Consider the following 18,870-nt stretch of genomic DNA (forward strand, 5'->3'; position numbering starts at 1 on the left):
CCTTCAGTATGGATTACACCTCAACATAAAGAAAACAAAAATCCTCACAACTGGACCAATAAGCAACATCATGATAAATGGAGAAAAGATTGAAGTTGTAAAGGATTTCATTTTTCTTGGATCCACAATCAATGTCCATGGAAGCAGCAGTCAAGAAGTCAAATGATACATTGCATTGGGCAAATCTGGTACAAAAGACCTCTTTAAATTTTTAAAAAGCGAAGATGTCACTTTGAGGACTAAGGTGCGCCTGACCCAAGCCTCATATGTATGCAAAAACTGGGCAATGAATAATGAAGACATAAGGAGAATTGATGCATTTGAATTGTGGTGTTAGCGAAGAATATTGAATATACCATGGACTACCAAAAGAAAGAACAAATCTGTCCTGGAAGAAGTATGGCAAGAATGCTTCTTAAAAGTTGGATGGTGAGACTTTGTCTCATGTAGTTTGGATGTGGTATCAGGAGGGACCAGTCCTTGGAGAAGACATGATGCTTGGTAAGGTAGAGTGTCAGTGAAAAAGAGGAAGACTCAACAAAATGGATTGACACAGTGGTTGCAACACTGGGCTCAAACATAGCAATGATTGTGAGCATACATAGCGTTGCTATGAGTTGAAACCATCTCAACAGCAGCCAACAACAACTATAATGTTAATAACATAGTTTTTTTAATCAAAAGCTTTCTTAGCATCTATGGCTTATGAAATTTTTATTATTTTGTAGTTGATCATACTCAAACTGCTAATATCGGAATGAAATAGGGGAAGAACTACAGGCCTTACAGTACCTATTGTGATGAATCAATGCTTTAAGGTTCTTATGGATTTTGTTAATATTTTATTTAGAATTTTTGCATTCACATTTCAAAATTTATTTGCACTTTAAATCATGGATACAACAATGAAGCAGAAAATCAACAAGAATATAGAAGACTTAGAATACACTACAAACCAACTAGAACTAATAGACATCTATAGAACACTCAACCAGACAACAGTGAAATACATATTTTTCTCAATTGCACGTGGAGCATTCTCCAGGATAGTCCAAATGCTAGGCTATACAACAAGCTTTAATAATATTAAAATGATAGAAATAATACAATGTGTGTTCTATGGCCAGATGGAATTAAATTAGAAATCATTAGCAGAAGGAAATTTGAGAATTTTACAACTGTATACACCTAATAATCAACAAATTAAAATAAAACCACAATGAAATGTAAATTTCAAAATACTTTGAGTTGAGTAAAAATGAAACACAACATATATCTTATGGGATGTAACTAAAGCAGTTTTTAGAAGGAAATTTATAAACGTCTACATTTAAAAAGAAGAAAATATAAAATCAATCACCTAAACTTCCACTGTAAGATACTAGAAAAGAAAGAGAAAACTAAACTCAAGAAAGAAGAAAATAATAAAGTGGAAATAAATGAAATAGCAAATATAAGAGACATAGAGAAAATCAAGGAAACGACAGGTTTGTTCTTTGTGAAGATCATCAAAATTGGCAAAACTTTGTGTGACCAAGAAAAAAGACAGAAACTTAAATTGCTAAAATCAGAAATGGAGAAGGGCAGCACTACCCATTACCCCATTGCCGCTCAGTTGATTCCGACTCAAGCAACACTACAGGCCTTACAAAAATGAAAAGAAGGATTAATAATGGGATATTATGAACAACTGTTTGTCAACAAATTAGGTACATTAAAATGAAATGAATATATTCCTGGAAAGACACAAACTATAGAAACTGACTCAAGAAAAAATCAAAAATCTGAACAGAGCTATAATATGTGCAGAGATTGGATTGTAACTTAAAGACCTCCCACAAAGAAAAGAGGAGGCCCAGATAGCTTTGCTGATGAATTCTATCAAACATTTGAAAAATAAATACCAATCCTCCACAAACTCTCCCAAAAAAAGAGGAGAGAACACTTCCAAATACAACTCATTCTCTGAGGCCAGTATTATGCTAATATAAAAAGATGTCACAAGAAAAAGAAAAATAACAGAGCAATATATCTTATGAATATACATACAAAAATCCTCTATTTGGAGATGATATTTTTTGTATATAGGAAATACTAAGGGATCCACTAAACTATTAAAACTAATAAATTAGTTCAGCAAAGTTGCAGGTTACAGGATCTATCAAATTGAATTTTTATATACTGGCAATGCACAATCCAAATATGAACTTAAGATAATAATTTCATTAACATCATCAAAAAGCATAAAAATACTTAATAATAAATTTGACAAAAGAAATGCAAGATTTGAACACTGAAAAAATCAAATATTGAAAGAAATTGAAGAAAACCCAAATAAATGAAAAGACATACCATGCACATGGATTCAAAACCTTAATATTGTTAAAATGTCATTATTCCCTCATTTATCTACTATCAATTCCTATCAAAATCTGCCTCATTATCATCCAAAAATATATAAGTGGGTCCATTAGCTACTCCACCATAGTTTAGAAAATGTTCAATATCATTAATTTTCTTTTTCACATTTTTTAAATCTTTCTGGTTAAAATGTAAGCCCTATGAGGGCAAGCAAGAATGTTTGCCTGTTTTGTTCACAGATGTATCCTTATGTACCTAGAACAGTGCTAAGGAAATATTAGGCAAAAGGAAATGTATGTTGAATTGAATTGAATATCTTTTGGGGACCTGAATACCTGATCTGTGATGAAAGGGAGATTGCTTCCATCTTAGTGCTATGCAAAGGTCTAGTACTTTAGAGGATATTACTGCTTGACTCCTTCTGTTATTCTGTTCTCCTTAGAGAGTACTGTACATTTAGTAAAGATAAATAATATAAGGCTTAGAGAAAAACAAAGACCTGTCGTTATTCACAAATGACAATAGAAAAACCAGAGGATCTACCAAATCCATTGCCATTGAGTAGATTCTGACTCATGTGAACCAGACCCCATGTGTTACAGAGTAGAACTTCTCCATAAAGTTTTCGTCACTGTGATCTTAACAGAAGCAGATTGCTAGGCCTTTCTTCCATGGTGCTATTAGGTGGGTTTGAACCACTAACCTTTAGGTTAGTAGTTGCATGAAAACCGTTTGTGCCACCTAGGGACCTTAGAGGATCTATAAACTATTAGAACTAATAAAAGAATTTAGCAAGATGCCTGGATACAAACTTAGCATACAAAAATCATTACATGTCATTAGCAATTAGAAATGAAACTTAAAAATATCAATTTACCATAGCATCCAAAACATGAAAATACATATGAATAAATCTAGTAAAATATATGCAAGACATTTACACAAAAAACAATAAAAGATTATTGAGAGAAATTAAAGAAGACCTAAATAAATGGAAGAATATACCTTCTTCATGGACTGGAAGATTCAGTATAATGATGTCAGTTCTCCTCAAATTAACATCTAGGTTCAGTGCAATCCTAATAAAAATTCCAGCAGTTATATTGTGAACATTGATAAACAGATGCTAAAATATATGAATGCCAATACTAGTGAAAACATTCATATACAAAAACTAATTTCAGATGTATTATAGATCTCAATATGAAGGTAAAATGTAAGGCTTCTAGAAAGTAAAATAGGAGGCTTGGACTAATCAGGATAATTTGTGGATAAAAATGGGGTAGATAATAGAATAAAACTGTAATTCTGTCAAGAAGGAAGAAGGCCCAGGTGAGTCAATGTTGGGTAGGCAATGAACGTGTCTACTGCTGGATAAGTTTTGTATAACAACTATAAAATTTCTGTTGTGTACCGTTGTTTTTGTTGTTAGTTGCCATCTAGTCAATTCTGACTCATGGTACCCCAAGTCTTAGCGAAGAACTGCACTATAGGATTTTCTTGGCTGTAATCTTAATGGAAGCAGATCACCAGGCCTTTTCTTTCAAGGCACTGCTGGGTGGGTTTGAGCTGCCAACCTTTATCAAACCAAAACCCGTTGCTGTCAAGTCAATTCCCACTCATAGCGACCCTATAGGACAGAGTAGAACTGTACCATAGGGTTTCCAAGGAGCAGCTGATGGATTTGAACTACTGACCTTTTGGTTAGTAGTCAAGCTCTTAACCACTGTGCAACCTTTAGCAGTAGAGCACAAACCTTCTGCGCCATCTAGGGACCTTTCATACGATAATAAACGTTCGCTAATAGTCTGTGAGATACAGCTGATCTGGGCTGGGCCAGGTGATTTCACCTGGGTTGATTTTGCATCCCAAATCAGCTATGAGATGGCTCTGTTGATTGTTTCTGTTTCTGGACCCACCCACTTTTTTTTGAAGATTGACTGACTGCTGTCTGACCTCAAATAACTTCAGCTGGCGCAACTGGGGCCAGTCAGTTCTGGCCAGGTGCCTTTTATCCTCCAGTTGGCTAGCCTAGCCATATTCTCATGGCAATAGCAGAGATGTAAGAGAGAGGGCACACCTAATTGTGCAAGTGCTTTTCAAGTCCCCTTAAGGGTATTGATTACAAGTAATATTATATGGTCTTAAAATTACAAACACTGTGCTAGGCACTTAGTCTATTCCAGGGGCATTTGATAGTAATAAAGTATTTGAACGGTCAGTGCTTGCTCTCTTCACTTTGGGGTCATTTAAGAGCTTTGTAAAGATGTTTTGTCTTCTATTACTCAGGTCACTGAGATATTTGAACAGATTTTTGAGAATAAATGGGTCACTTTACAAACTAACAGTCCGTGTGGAAAGGCACTTCTATAGTTCTTTTAATTGCACTGTTTGCTGTGTAATCCAAAGACAGTCTGTGGAAGAAATGGAATAGGCAAATAATCTCCTCAAGCTCTGCTTATACAACTACTGCTCAAGCAGGTCTTTTACTGGCCCAAATGATTTGAAACAATTTACAGTTTTTATCTTCTTGGTTCCCAATTCGTTAATCATACTCCAGAGAACTGGAAAGTTTCTTAACTTCTTTATATTACAGAATCACAACACCAAATTGTTAAGGGAATTGAACGGTCCCTAATAGCAACAGGAGACTTAAATAGTAGTCTTAGTTCCAGGGATAGATAACCCTTTGGAATATTTTGGGGGCAGATCATAGGTGGCGATTTTGGCAGAACAAAATCAGTGTGGTTTCTCTTAAGAATTTTTTTTTTAAATTTAATTAATAGGAGCTATGTATGTTGAGATTTTGTGAATCTGGCAAGATTTGGGTTGGTTCTTTTGTAAACCAAGACCATCCATATCCGTTTCCGTTGCTGTTATTGAATAAAAATGCCTCCACACAGCTGATTTTAACATAGTTTCCATGCAATGTTATCATAATTTAAAACATCAGATGCTTTTACTTCTGTGAACACTGTACTGGATTTACAAGAAAGATCCTGCTGAAGCAACTTTAACTCTAAATATATTGAAGTATAAATTAACCAAAAAGGAAGATGATTATCACATATGCTGAAGTAAATGGGAGCAGACATTATCCTTCCCTTCTTGTATTCTCAGGTCTACTGAATTTATTAATAGGTGTCAGCTAGACCAGGAAACCAGAAGAAAGGTATTTACTTTTAGAAGAAGTACTAGATGGTAGGAAGAAAAATTGAGTTGGAGAACGGAGTACTGAATATGAGACAGATGTTTGGTTTCATGTCCAAGATTTGCTCATTTACCTCAGGCAAATCATTAAATACTTCCAAGTATTGCTCAAGTTTAAAATGAGATGGTTGTATTAGAAGTTCTCTGAGTTAATTTTGGCTCTGATATTATAGAAAAGAAAGAGGGGAACATGTTGGAAAACTTTTTTCTTAGCTGGAATCAGAAATCATTTTAGAGAAAGTGCAAATAGATAAAATAACTTGCATGTAAGGATATAAGGTAAGGATGAAGGAATGGGTTAGGACTCATCTGCATGAGAAAAGAAGATATAATTGTTTTGTTTCTGAAAGGGGGGGCAAGAGAGTGGTGAAGAGGGGACAGAAAGAGGATAGTAACAGAGGAGCCAGAGCAAGATCCATAAAACTGGGTGCTGTGTGGGGAAGGGTCAATAGAGAAACCCTCGGTGAAAGTAGTTGTGTGTGCTGATCAAAACAGATTTGGGGACTAGGAATGTCTTAACATTCACCTCCCTGGAAATAATCAGTAAAGTGTTTCACAGTCACCCATGGATTGAGAGTTTAAATTTTAGTAGAGCATGAAGAAGGCTGAGTTTTTATCTGAGCTGATGTGGTGAATATGAAGAGCTGCAAGATGGTTGCTGTTTCAGAGCATAAAGTGTGTGGGGGGGTGGAGAATTGGGGGACGAGGTTGGATAAATTGACAGCAATGAAAATATGAAGCCCATGTATCTGATGCTTCATTTGAACTCTGTCTTGTGTGGCAATGGGTTTTAAACATATGTCTCCATGTGTGATCACTTGTGAGACATGTTGCAAGTAATTTCATTCAAATAATAAAATAACCTTTGAAAATGATTTCTTTTCTAAGGAAAGAATGAATTCAAGATTATTTCCATATTAAAAGATGCCTTCTTGAGACAGAAATCAGGTGGCATGACAGTGAGTTGATATTCTGTATTATCCTAGGCTCCTGATAGTCTGTAATGTGCAGCATATCTATCATATTAAAATAAGTTTCAGTTTTATGAATTAATAAGCAAATCCTTTCCATTGTAACATTTACAAAAGTTACTCCTTGTCCAACATGCCTGTTCCTTACCATGATTAGGTCCAACGAATCTTTTGATTAACTCTCAGAAGCTATCACTGAGCAGCTATCCCCAACATAGTGTTAGGGTTCTGACACTTGTTTGCCTAGCACCTTGGGCACACTTACATTGTGGTACAGTTATTGTTTAATTACTTGATTGTGTCCTCTACTTGACTGTGAGTTGTTTGAGAGCAGACTTTGTGTAATAAGATCCTTAGTGCCTTACAAAGTATTCAATAAATCTTGAATGGATGAATAATTAATGAGATGTTGCTAGTAATATTGGTGGGACAATGACCGCTTTAAAGTACCACTAAAAATTTTCCTTGAATGTTGGTTGAGTTTAAATTATTTAATATATAGAGTGTATACTTCTACTCATTATTACAGATGTACATGAAGGAATAAAATGGTCAAGGCAAACTGTACAATAATTTCAAATTTTATTTTTCTGGGATTTTCCCACTACCCCAAAGTTGAGATCATCATATTTGTGCTGTGCCTGCTGATGTACCTGATCACCTTGCTGTGCAATATTATTCTGATCTCCGTCAGCATCCTGGATTCCTACTTGCACACCCCCATGTACTTTTTTCTCATCAACCTCTCCTTTCTGGACATCTGCTACACGTCTTCTGCTCTCACTCCAATGCTGGCAAACTTTGTTACAGGGAAAAACAGCATCTCATTCTCAGGATGTGCTGCTCAGATGTACTTCTCTCTTGCCATGGGCTCCACTGAGTGTGTGCTCCTGTCCATGATGGCGTATGACCGATATGTAGCCATCTGCAACCCCTTGAGATATCCCATGATCATGAACAGGAGGGTTTGTGTACACATTGCAGCTGGCTCCTGGGTGACGGGCTGCCTCACTGCCCTGGTAGAAACTGTGTCTGTGCTGCAGTTGTCTCTCTGTGGTAATAACATCATCAATCATTTCACCTGTGAAATTCTGGCTGTCTTGAAACTGGTTTGTGTAGACACCTCCATGGTAGAATTCTTTATGCTGGTGATTAGCGTACTTCTCCTTCCCATGCCAGTGCTCCTCATTTGTATCTCCTATGCCTTCATCCTCTCCAACATCCTGAGAATCAGCTCAGTGGATGGACGAAGCAGAGCCTTTTCAACATGTGCAGCCCACCTGACTGTGATAGTTTTGTTCTACGGGACAGCTCTCTCCACGTACCTGAAGCCCTCAGCTGTAGATTCACAGAAAATAGATAAATTTATGGCTTTGGTATATGCTGGATTAACCCCCATGTTGAATCCTATCATCTATAGTCTACGGAACAAGGAGGTAAAAATGGCTGTGAAAAGAGTGCTGGTTAGAAACCCTCTTTGTGCTCTCTTTATTCCCAGTAGCAAATAATAATGATCAACATTAATGAAAGGATTGTTTAGGTGTCACTTTACTCCAAAACATCCGGGTGGTGGAGGAAGACACACATTTTAAATGAGATACGCTATTTCCTAATTCTCTTCTTGATTGACCACTGGAACTCCTAAATAACATAAAGATATCTTACTTAAACATATCTGAAACTTTTATATAACAGGTCTCAAGATAAGAAATTTTGTTTTTTTGGGGGGGTGGTTATAAAGAGTATAAAGTCTACTGTAAAGATAGTCTATTATAGAGTATTCAAAATGTTACACCTGTAATATACAAATGTAATAACTCTAGTAGATTTTTGAGCTAATTTATGATTAATCTGTTTGTTTTTGGTAGAGCTAAATTTAATGGAAACAATCACATATTCTATAAATGTGCGGCTGTATTTTACGTGTGTGTATATTTGTACGTGCAGGTAGATGTGTATGATGTGAATGTCTATATAGAAATGTAAAGGGTCTGCAAAAATATAGTCCTAAATGGAAGTGGGATGGAAGAGTGTCAGTCAGGAAAAAAAAGAGTCAGCATTTACTAGTATGTTGTTGATATAGGGTGCTGACATTATGTTTTAAACTCAAGGAAGCTACTGGGTGGGTCAGTGAATCTACCAATACCCTTTCTATTGTACTTTTCCTGGCCACCTGGTTCTTCCAGTCTAAGGGTATAAATTAATCCATTAGCACTTATAAGGAAAAGTCATGATCCCTATATTATAGAAATTACAATACTCAAAACACACTAAATTGGCATAAAAATACTGAAATATATGAATATATTTTAATATATGGAGCTCTGGTGGTGCAGTGGTTAAGAGTTTGGCTGCTAACTAAAAGGTTGGCAGTTTGAATCCACCACCCGCTCCTTGGAAACCCTATGGGGCCGTTCACTCTGTCCTGTGGGGTTGCCATGAGTTGGGATCCACTTGACAGCAACAGGTTTTTTATCTTAATATATAAAAACCAACATACAAGTAATTACAAAATGTATGCTCAATGGCTTCCATGGAATTTGTATATCCTCTTTGGAACAGATGACTAAATGTGAGGTCAATATGCACATCTTATTTGCTCTTTATCACACATGCCTCACTGGAGTTAATGAAACTGGAGTGATGGCTTTGACCTAGGATGAGGGTGTCCCCTTGGGCAAGAGACAGAAGTTGAACTAGGCTTAATTTTGGGACGTGTGAGAAAAATCATACCAAAGATTGAATTAGTCCTTATCAAGACAGGTAGTTATGTTGAAAGCAACGATCTATGGTTATTGGGAGGGTAAAAGAAGGATGAGAGAGTAGAGGTAATAGGAAGGAGGAATGACTATAATTTTATGTGTAAGAAGGAAGGATAGTATATATAAGTAACAACTAACACAATGATTGGGTTTAAAACAATTATTAATTCCACCTAATCATGCTCACTCATTCTACCCTCATTCATACCTTACTGCCTGCAAAATGGCAAGGTGAATCTGACCTATGGGTGAGAAAGCAGAGTATGTTCAAGCCTCACAAGCTTCTGTTTCTACGTTGAGCCTTCCTGAGTTTGTCTTCCTTTGAAAGTTTTCTGCTGTATGGTCTTGGGCCTATTATCTGCAAGTGAGTACTTTTCTGTAACTGACTTCACTGAATATTTATAAACCTATGACAGTAACTTAATTTGGCGAGGGCCTCCTAAGGTTTTGATTAGGATTACAGGCTATTGGTAAAGTAGTTTGTTCTACCTGACTTGAGCCAACATCAGTAACATACACACAGAATATCCAAGATTATCTCATTCTTATATTACCTCTGATTAATCTTTTTATATTTTATAGTTGATTATATTAATATGTTCAATAACAGGAAGGGGTATTATCACTATTATTTTTAAATAAAATTTAAAAAAAGAGATGGGAAGTCAAGGTTAATGGGATATTCAATATCAGAAATGATCAGTGCCTTTAAAAGTCAACACATAGAATCTCTGTACTGAAGAAACAACAGGGATATATTGTTATGAAAAAAGTTTTTTGAACAATGTGCAGATCAATGTTCAAATAGGAATGGATATTAATAAAAACATCTTGTTTCTTATCTTTTCCACTGAACCTTCATTATCACAGTAAAATAAAATATGCAGTACCCCTGTTCTCAGCTTAAATCAGAAAGCATATTTTTCTACTTTAATGTTTTATATACTCCTATTGAGAAAATTAAAAGTCTTGGAAAAAACTATTACGTTTCTCATTTACAGTGCCAAGACTTGTCAATTTAGTTATTGCTGCTACAGGAGTAGCAATGTGATGTTATGGAAATACATGGGATTTGCCACTGAAAAACTCAGGATTGAATTTCTATTCTACTTCTTAGCTGTGTGACCTTGGAAAACATAAATTTGATCTCTCTGAGCATAAGGCAGAACAATATATGTTGGGAGAGCTATCTGCAGAATAAAGTCTCTTAAGGATGGCTCATTCTGTTCTCCTTGGATATAAGCTTAGGTCAAGGGATTGACTGTTTTAAGTGTCTAGAGGGAATATGATGTGACAATGAATAGCCCTTTGTTTAACCTGAAAAAAGTGCAAGTTCTATTTGGGAACACCTTTGCTGAAAAACCATTCACTCATCATTCAAAAAATATTTTATGAAAGCTTACTGTATTTTGGTTGCTAATGACAACCTATCCAAAAGTACATTAAACATTGTACTGGAACTACAGAAGCTACACAGAGAGAGTGAGATACAGGGGCAGGCACACACACACACACGCACATGCACACACACACTCAGAAAGAGAGAGAGAAACAGAGAGGGGGAGAGAGAGAGGGAATAGTGTGATTTTGACCAAGTGAATTAGGAAAGTTTTCAAAGACAAACAATTTTAAAATTGGAGCTTTAAAGGATTAATAAGATTTTAGTAGGCTAAGATGTGAGTGAAACACTTGTTAGCAAATTCATGGAAAGGAAAGGGGGTAGTGATCGTTCCAGGAATATTGACTGAATTCACTTAATGGGTGGAAGATGGAATGGCTGGGTGAAATCAGATTTTAAGAATCTTACAGTAAAGGAACATAAGTTTGGACTTTATTTTGTAGAAAATGAAAATCAGTGAAGATTTTCATGCACTCTTGTGACATGATAAGACTGGTGTTGTGATAAGGCCTGGTCTTGTGATAGGATGGAGGATAGGTTGACAATGGGAGAGATGAATTAGAGGACCATTGCAACATTGTCCAAAAGATGTAGTGAAGACTTAAAATAGGGCAATGGGATGGAGAAGATAGGACACACATGGGATGTACAGGGGAGTAAGATTGGACTTGAGAATTTCACAGATATGGAGAGGAAGCTATCAAAGATGATTCCATTGATTCTAAGAAAAGACCTCTGATTTAACCATTGATTGGATGAGGAGTAGCTTGGAGATGGTGGCTTCACAGAGACAGAGGTCTAAGTTGGTTGACTGGTTGACTATGAATTGATTGTCAGACATCTATGTGATAACATGGACTAGTGAATTCCAAGACAGAAGTCAGAAATACAGGCATCTATTTGGAAGTCTTTTGCACTGAAATGGAAATTGATATGTGTGGCTGATATGGTCTAGGAAAAATTTAGGAAAATTGTCTTTAAAATAGATGGCTTATATTTTTCTATATTTATCAGGAATATAAGAGAAATAACAGTACACATGAATTCTGGAGTGAAGAATTCCAATTTCGTTTTTTTCTACAACCCAGTCTATCTTAGGCAATGTATTAAACATCAAAGTCCAATTTCCTCTTCTGTAAAAGAGGAATGATGACACACCACAAAATTTTTACAAAGATTAAATAAACAATATATAAAAAAGCATCTAGTATTGTTCCTGGCACTTAATAAGAAATCAATTCTGTTTTCCCCTAAAGAAATACTCATTTTTATCTGGCATTATTTGAATGCACTGGCTCCATCTACAAAGGAAGAAATGATGAAGTAAAAGATCGGAAAAGATTTCAAAGGGTGGCTTGAGAAAACAAAGTAAAGTATTATAGTGAGATGTGCAAAGACCTGGAGTTAGAAAACCAAAAGGGAAAAACATACTTGGCATTTCTCAAGCAGAAAAAAAAAAACTGAAGAAAAAAATTCAAGCCTTGAGTTGCAATATTGCAGGATCCTAAGGCCAAAGATTGAATGATGCAGGAAACATCAAAAGAAGATGGAAGAAATACAAATACTCACTGTACTACAAATAATTGGTTGACATTTAACCATTTCAGGAGATAGCATATGATCAAGAACCGGTAGTACTTAAGGAAGAAGTCCAAGCTGCACTGAAGGCATTGATGAAAAACAAGGCTCCAGGATTTGATGGACAGCAACTGAAATGTTCCAACAAATGGATTCAACCCTGGAAGAGCTCACTCATCTATGCCAAGAAATTTGGAATACAGGTACCTGGCCAACTGACTGGAAGAGATCCATATTTGTGTCCATTCCAAAGGAAGATGATCCAACAGAATGTGGAAATTATCAAACAATATCACTGATATCACATACAAGTACAATTTGCTGAAGACAGTTAAAAAATGGTTGCAGCGTACATTGACAGGGAACTGCCAGAACCATCTTTACCTCAACACTGAATCCCCAGAATAGAGTGTCATGGCCACTCAGTCAATTCCCAGACTTGATCCAGTTTACAGACCCACAACCCCTTGAATGAAGGGGAGGACGAGACCCCTTGAGGAAGGACCCCACTATACTGCCCAAAATTTATATTGTTAATCTTTCTCCAAGCTTTCCCCAAAGGGATCTATGGCCTTTTATGAGAGTGTCTGTTCTCTGGGGAAAAGGAAATAATCAGACTTTTTGGGGATTACTGGGTACTGCTCTGAACTGACACTAATTCAGGAGACCCATAGTGTCACTGAGGTCCACCAATAAGAGTAGGGTCATATGGAGATCAGGTTATTACTGGAGTCTTAGCTCAGATTTGTCTCACAGTGAGTACGTTGGGTCCTTGAACACATCCTGTAGAGATTTCCCCGGTTCCAGAATGCATAATTGGAATATACTCGGCAACTCACAGAACCCCCACATTGGATCCTTAACAAGTAGAGTATGGGCTATTATGGTAAGAAGAGCCAAGTGGAAGCCATTAGAACTGCCCCTACCTAGGAAAATAGTAAACCAAAAGTAACACTGCATTCCTAGAGGGATTGCAGAGATTACTGACACCACCAAGGACTTACAGGGTGCAGGGTTGGTGATTCCCACCACATCCATTCAACTCGCCTATTTGGCCTGTTGAAAATACTGATGGATCTTGGAGAATGACAGTGGATTATCAAAATTTATCCAGGTGACTCCAGTTGCAACTGCTGTTCCAGATGTGGTTTCATTGCAGGAGCAAATTAATACATCTCCTGGTACCTAATGTGCAGCTCTTGATCTGGCCAATGCTTTTCTCTCGATGCTGGTTTTGACGGAACACCAGGAGTAGTTTGCCTTCAATGGGCAAGGCCAACAATACACCATTACTGTCCTACATCAGGGGTATATATATGAACTCTACAGCCCTATGTTGTAATTTAGTCCACAGGGACCTTGAGCGCCTTTCTCTTCCACTAGATACCACACTGGTACATTACATTGACGATGTTATGCTGATTGGACCTAATAAAGAAGAAATGTCAGTGACTCTGGACTTATTTGTAAAACATATGTGTGTTAGAGGGTTGGAAATTAATCCTACAAAAATTCAGGCACCTTTCACTTCCGTGAAATGTCTAGGAGTCCAGTGTTGTGGGCCATGTCGAGATATTCCTTCTAAAGTGAAAAATAAGTTGTTATATCTGGCCCCTCCTACAGCTAAAAAGAAGGCACAATGCATTGTGAGCCATTTTGGATTTTAAATGCAATGTATCCCTCATTTTGGTGTGCTAATCTGGCCTGTTTTGAGTGGGGCCAGAACAAGAGAAGGCTCTGCAGCAGATTAAGGATGCTGTGCAAGCTGTTCTGCCACTTGGGATATGTGATCTGACTGATCTAATGGTGCTTGAAGTGTCAGTGGCAGATAGAGATGCTGTTTGGAGTCTGTAGCAGGCCCCTATTGGTGAATTACAGCTCAGACCCTTAGGATTTTGGAGTATAGTCTTGCCATACCCTGCATATAACTACTTTCCTTTTGAGAAACAGTTTTGGCTTGTCACTTGGCCTTAGTAAAGACTGAACACTTAATCATGGGCCACCAAGTCACTATGCGAGCTGAGCTGCCCATCATGAACTGTGTGTTGTCTGACCCAGAGGGTCATAAAGTCATATTTGCACAGCAGCACTCCATCATTAAATGAAAGTCATATATATGAGATTGGGCTCTAGCAGGACCTAAAGGCACAAATAAGTTGTATGAGGAAGTGGCTGAAATGCCCATGGTCTCCACTCCTGTCACATTACCTGCCTTCTCCCAGTCTGCACCTATGGCCTTATAGGGGAGTTCCTTATGTTCAGTTGCCTGAGGAAGAGACAACTTGTGCCTAGTTTACAGATGGTTCTTCATGATATTCTGACACTACTTAAAAGTGGACATCGGCAGCACTGTAGCCCCTACCTAGGACTTCCCTGAAGGACAGTGGTGAAGGGATATCCTCCCAATGGACAGAACTTTGAGCAGTGCACCTGGTTGTTCACTTTGCTTGGAAGGAGAAATGGCCAGATGTGTGATTGTATACTGATTCATGGGCTGTGTCCAGTGGTTTGGCTGAATGGTCAGGGACTTGGAAGGAATATGATTGGAAAATTGGAGACAAGGAGGTATGGGGAAGAGGTATGTGGATAGACCTCTCTGAATGGGCCAAAGAAGTGAAGATATTTGTGTCTCATGTGAATGCTCACCAAAGCGTGACGTCAGCGGAGGATGATTTTAACAATCAAGTGGATAGTATGACACATTCCGTGGAAACCAGTTATCCCCTTTCTCAGCTACTCCCATCATTGCTCAATGGGCTCGTGAACAAAGTGGCCATGGTGGCAGGGATGGAGGTTATGCATGGGCCCAGCAACATGGACTTCCACTCACCAAGGCTGACTTGGCTACAGCCATTGCTGAATACTCAATCGGCCAGCAGCAGAGACCAACACTGAGTCCCCAATATGGCACCATTCCCTAAAGTGAACAGGAAGCAGCCTGGTGGTAGGTTGATTACACTGGACCGCTTCCATCATAGAAAGGGCAGCATTTTGTTCTTACTGGAACAGATAATTACTCTGGATACTGATTTGCCTGGAATTTTTTCTTCAGTTCTTTCTGTTTGAGAAATGTTGAGCATGTTCTTCACTTTTGGTTGTCTAACTTCAGGTCTTTGCACATTTCATTATAATACTTTACTTTGTTTTCTGGAGCTGCCTTTTGACATCTTCTGTTGAGCTCTTTCATGTGATCATTTCTTCCATGCGCTTTGGCTAATCTATGTTAAAGAGCAAGTTTCAGAATCTCTTCTAACATCCATTTAGGTCTTTTCTTTCTTTCCTCTCTTTTTAATGACTTTTTGCCTTCTTCATGTATTTATGTCATCCCATAACTCATCTGGTCTTTGATCATTAGCATTCAATCCATCAAATCTATTGTAAGATGGTCTCTACATTCAGGTGAGGTGTACTCAAGGTTGTACTTTGGCCCTCGTGGACGTATTTTAATTTTCTTCAGCTTCTACTTGTGTATGAGCAATTGGTAACCTATTCTGCAGTCGGCCCCTTGCCTTTTTTTGACTGATGATATCAAGTTTCTGCATCGTCTCTTTCCACAGATGTAGTCGGTTTGATTCCTATTTATTCCATCCAGAGAAGTCCACATGTATAGTTGCCATTTATGTTGTTGAAAAAAGGTATTTGCAATGAAGCAGTCATTAGTCTTGCACCTGACCCAAGCCATGGTATTTTCAACGGCCTCGTATGCATGTGAATGCCAGACAATGCATAAGGAAGACCAAAGAAGAACTGATTCATTTGAATTGCGGTGTTGGCAAAGAATATTGAATATACCGTTGACTGCCAGAAGAATGAACAAATATGTCTTGGAAGAAGTACAGCCAGAGTGCTCCTTAGAAGAGACGATGGCAAGACTTCATCTAATGTACTTTGGACATGTTATCAGGAGGGACCAGTCCCCGGAGAAAGATATCATGCTTGGTAGAGGGTCAGTGAAAAAGAGAGTGACACAGTGGCTGCCACAAAGGGCTCAAACATTGCAAGGATTGTGAGGATGGTGCTTGACTGGGCAGTGTTTCATTCTGTTGTACACAGGGTCAGTATGAGTGAGAACCTACCTGATGGAACCTAACAACAACAATGACATTGTTTAAATACTTCATGTGGTTCATGGAGTCACTTGCTTCTTGAATGCAAGCTTCTTTTTTCCTTTTCTCTTTAAATTTCTGTCCCTTCCTTTAGTCTTCAGGTTAAACTTCACCAAGTGTTTGAACTACAGAAAAGTCTTTGATGTCTTGTGTATTTTATATTTCAAAGATTATTCTTACATTATATAGTATTTTTCCCTTCACTGGTGTTAACACACATATTTTTGTTGTTGTGTGCCGTTGAGTCGGTTTCAACTCAGAGATCTTATAGGACAAAGTAGAAATGCCCCATAGGGTTTCCTAGGTTTTAATCTTTATGGGAACAAATGACCGGGTCTTTTCTCTCACGGAGCAGCTGATAGCTTCCAACCACTGACCTTCGGTTAGCAGCTGAGTGCTTATCCATTGAGCCATCAGGACTCCAACACATATGTTATTATATGACAATGTAAAGAGTAGTGTAAAGAGATTTGGATTCAAGTTGTATGGGCTTGGGCGATCTCTGAGTTCATTCATTCTTTGAACATCAGTTTCATTATTATTAAAAACCAATTTGAATGGCTGTCTTGGTCAATGTGAGGTTGTCAGTGAAACTCTGTGTGAACATGTTTGAAAACTTTAAAGTATTAGAAAAATGGGAGAGATTAGTGAATTATGATTTCATTCATTAGTTTATAATTTCTCAATAGCAAGAACTAGGTTCTTTATTTCTTGTATGTCCACCTATAGCCTAATTATATGTCATAAGTTTTGTATGTGCTTTTAAGTCTATGATAAAAAACAAAAAACAAGAAACAAAACGTTGCCATCAAGTTGATTCCAACTCATAGCAACCCTGTATGATACAATAGAACTACCCCATGGAGCAACTGATGGATTTGAACTGCTGACATTTTTGGCTAGCTGCCGAACTGTTAACCACTATGCCACCGGGGCTCCAAGTCTATGGTACGGGCCCAATAAGAACAATACTTATTGTTTGATTGCTTGATTTATTGGTAATTGACAGATTGGACTGATTGTAGGATATACCAGTGAAACGATGCATTTTTCATGCTCAGGTGAATGAAAAGATAAAATAATTTAAAGTTAGAGATACAAATACTCCTGTTGAAAAAATGAAAGATTTGCTCCTATTAAAAAGAAAAAGTGAATTTATGCTGCTGCCAAATATAATTTCATTTTATGTGCCATTTTGAAGAGCTTATGATACTCTTCAGAAGGAAGAAAACATTCAGAAGTGATATTCAGGACATATTTTTTCATGCCAAGACTCAACCTCTAGGATGTGGAAAAATAATGCATTGTGCTAAGGAATGGAAATGCAAAGACAAATAGGCTTTGCATCTTGCCCTTGAGTAGAGTATCATCCATCTCTACATAATGTTCTAGAAATATTGTTGATATAAGTCTATTTACAGTTTTACTAATTGTTTTGTAAGACTCCTGACTTCAGGGACTAGAACTTTTACATCTTTTGTCACTTTTCAGCCCAGTAAAGAATGTAAGCTTCCATATGTTATGGATTCAACAAATGCTTTTAAGTCTATGAGAGATACCAGTTGTCTGAGTTAGACAGTGATGGCTATTTGGACTGATTCTAAATAGCCATCCTAGTGGATGGGATTTTGTCCTCTCATTAAAGGCAAAGAAACGATAAAAGAAAAATCTCTGACATATAATCATCTGCTAAACTGATGCAAAATTTGTTTTTATTGAATAGTGAAAGGATTTTTTTTTTTTTTCCAGCCCTTTATAATGTTATGTTACGTCCTGTTTGGAGAAGCTAATGATTCCTTAAACGTACAATCTGGGAAGACAGCGTTTTAAAGGATGAAGAAGTATCACAAGTGAAGTTCAAGATATCATTTTTTTATGCCAAACTCTGAACCTTCAGGTTTTGGCAGACAAATTCCTGTGTGCCATGCCCTGTGCTAGGGGATGGAAATACAGACAGGAATAGGATTTGGGAACTGGTACTTGCCCTTAGATCACTTTCAGTCTAGTCCGAGTGGTGTGAGATATATATATATATGCAATTATTTTCAATCATCTCATAGGCATGTGAAAGCTGGACAATGGATAAGGAAGACCGAAGAAAAATTGACGCCTTTGATTTTATGATGTTGGCGAAGAATACTGCATATACCACGGACTGCCAGAAGAACGAACAAATCTGTCTTGGAAGAAATACAGCCAGAGTGCTCCTTAGAAGTGAGGATGGCCAGACTTCTCTCACGAACTTTGGACATGCTATCAGTCGGGGCCAGTCCCTGGAGAAGGACATCATGCTTGGTAAAGTAGAGGGTCTGCAAAAGAGAGAAAGACTCTCAAGGAGGTGGGCTGACACAATGGTAGCAAGCATAGGCTCAAGCACAGCAACAATTGTGAGGATGGCACAGGACCAGCGAAGTGTTTCTTTTTGTTGTTTATAGGGTTGCTATGAGTTGGTACCGACACCATGGTTACTAACAACAACAACA

The 18,870-nt window shown here is 37.6% G+C and overlaps 1 protein-coding gene across 1 annotated transcript; it reads left to right on the plus strand.

Moving 5' to 3' along the window:
- Positions 1-7,090: 7,090 nt before the first annotated feature.
- LOC101349938 (olfactory receptor 13F1-like) lies at positions 7,091-8,106 on the plus strand. The gene has a single exon (XM_004372359.2). The coding sequence runs from the start codon at positions 7,091-7,093 to the stop codon at positions 8,048-8,050; it is 960 nt and encodes a 319-aa protein (XP_004372416.1). The 3' UTR covers positions 8,051-8,106.
- The last annotated feature ends 10,764 nt before the right edge of the window (positions 8,107-18,870 follow it).

The sequence above is a fragment of the Trichechus manatus genome, unplaced genomic scaffold (assembly GCF_000243295.1).
Source record: "Trichechus manatus latirostris isolate Lorelei unplaced genomic scaffold, TriManLat1.0 scaffold00016, whole genome shotgun sequence".
NCBI classification, from domain to species: domain Eukaryota; kingdom Metazoa; phylum Chordata; class Mammalia; order Sirenia; family Trichechidae; genus Trichechus; species Trichechus manatus.

Coding starts and splice junctions, on each gene's coding strand:
- LOC101349938 (XM_004372359.2), top strand. CDS start 7,091: ATGGTCAAGGCAAACTGTACAATAATTTCAAATTTTATTTTTCTGGGA.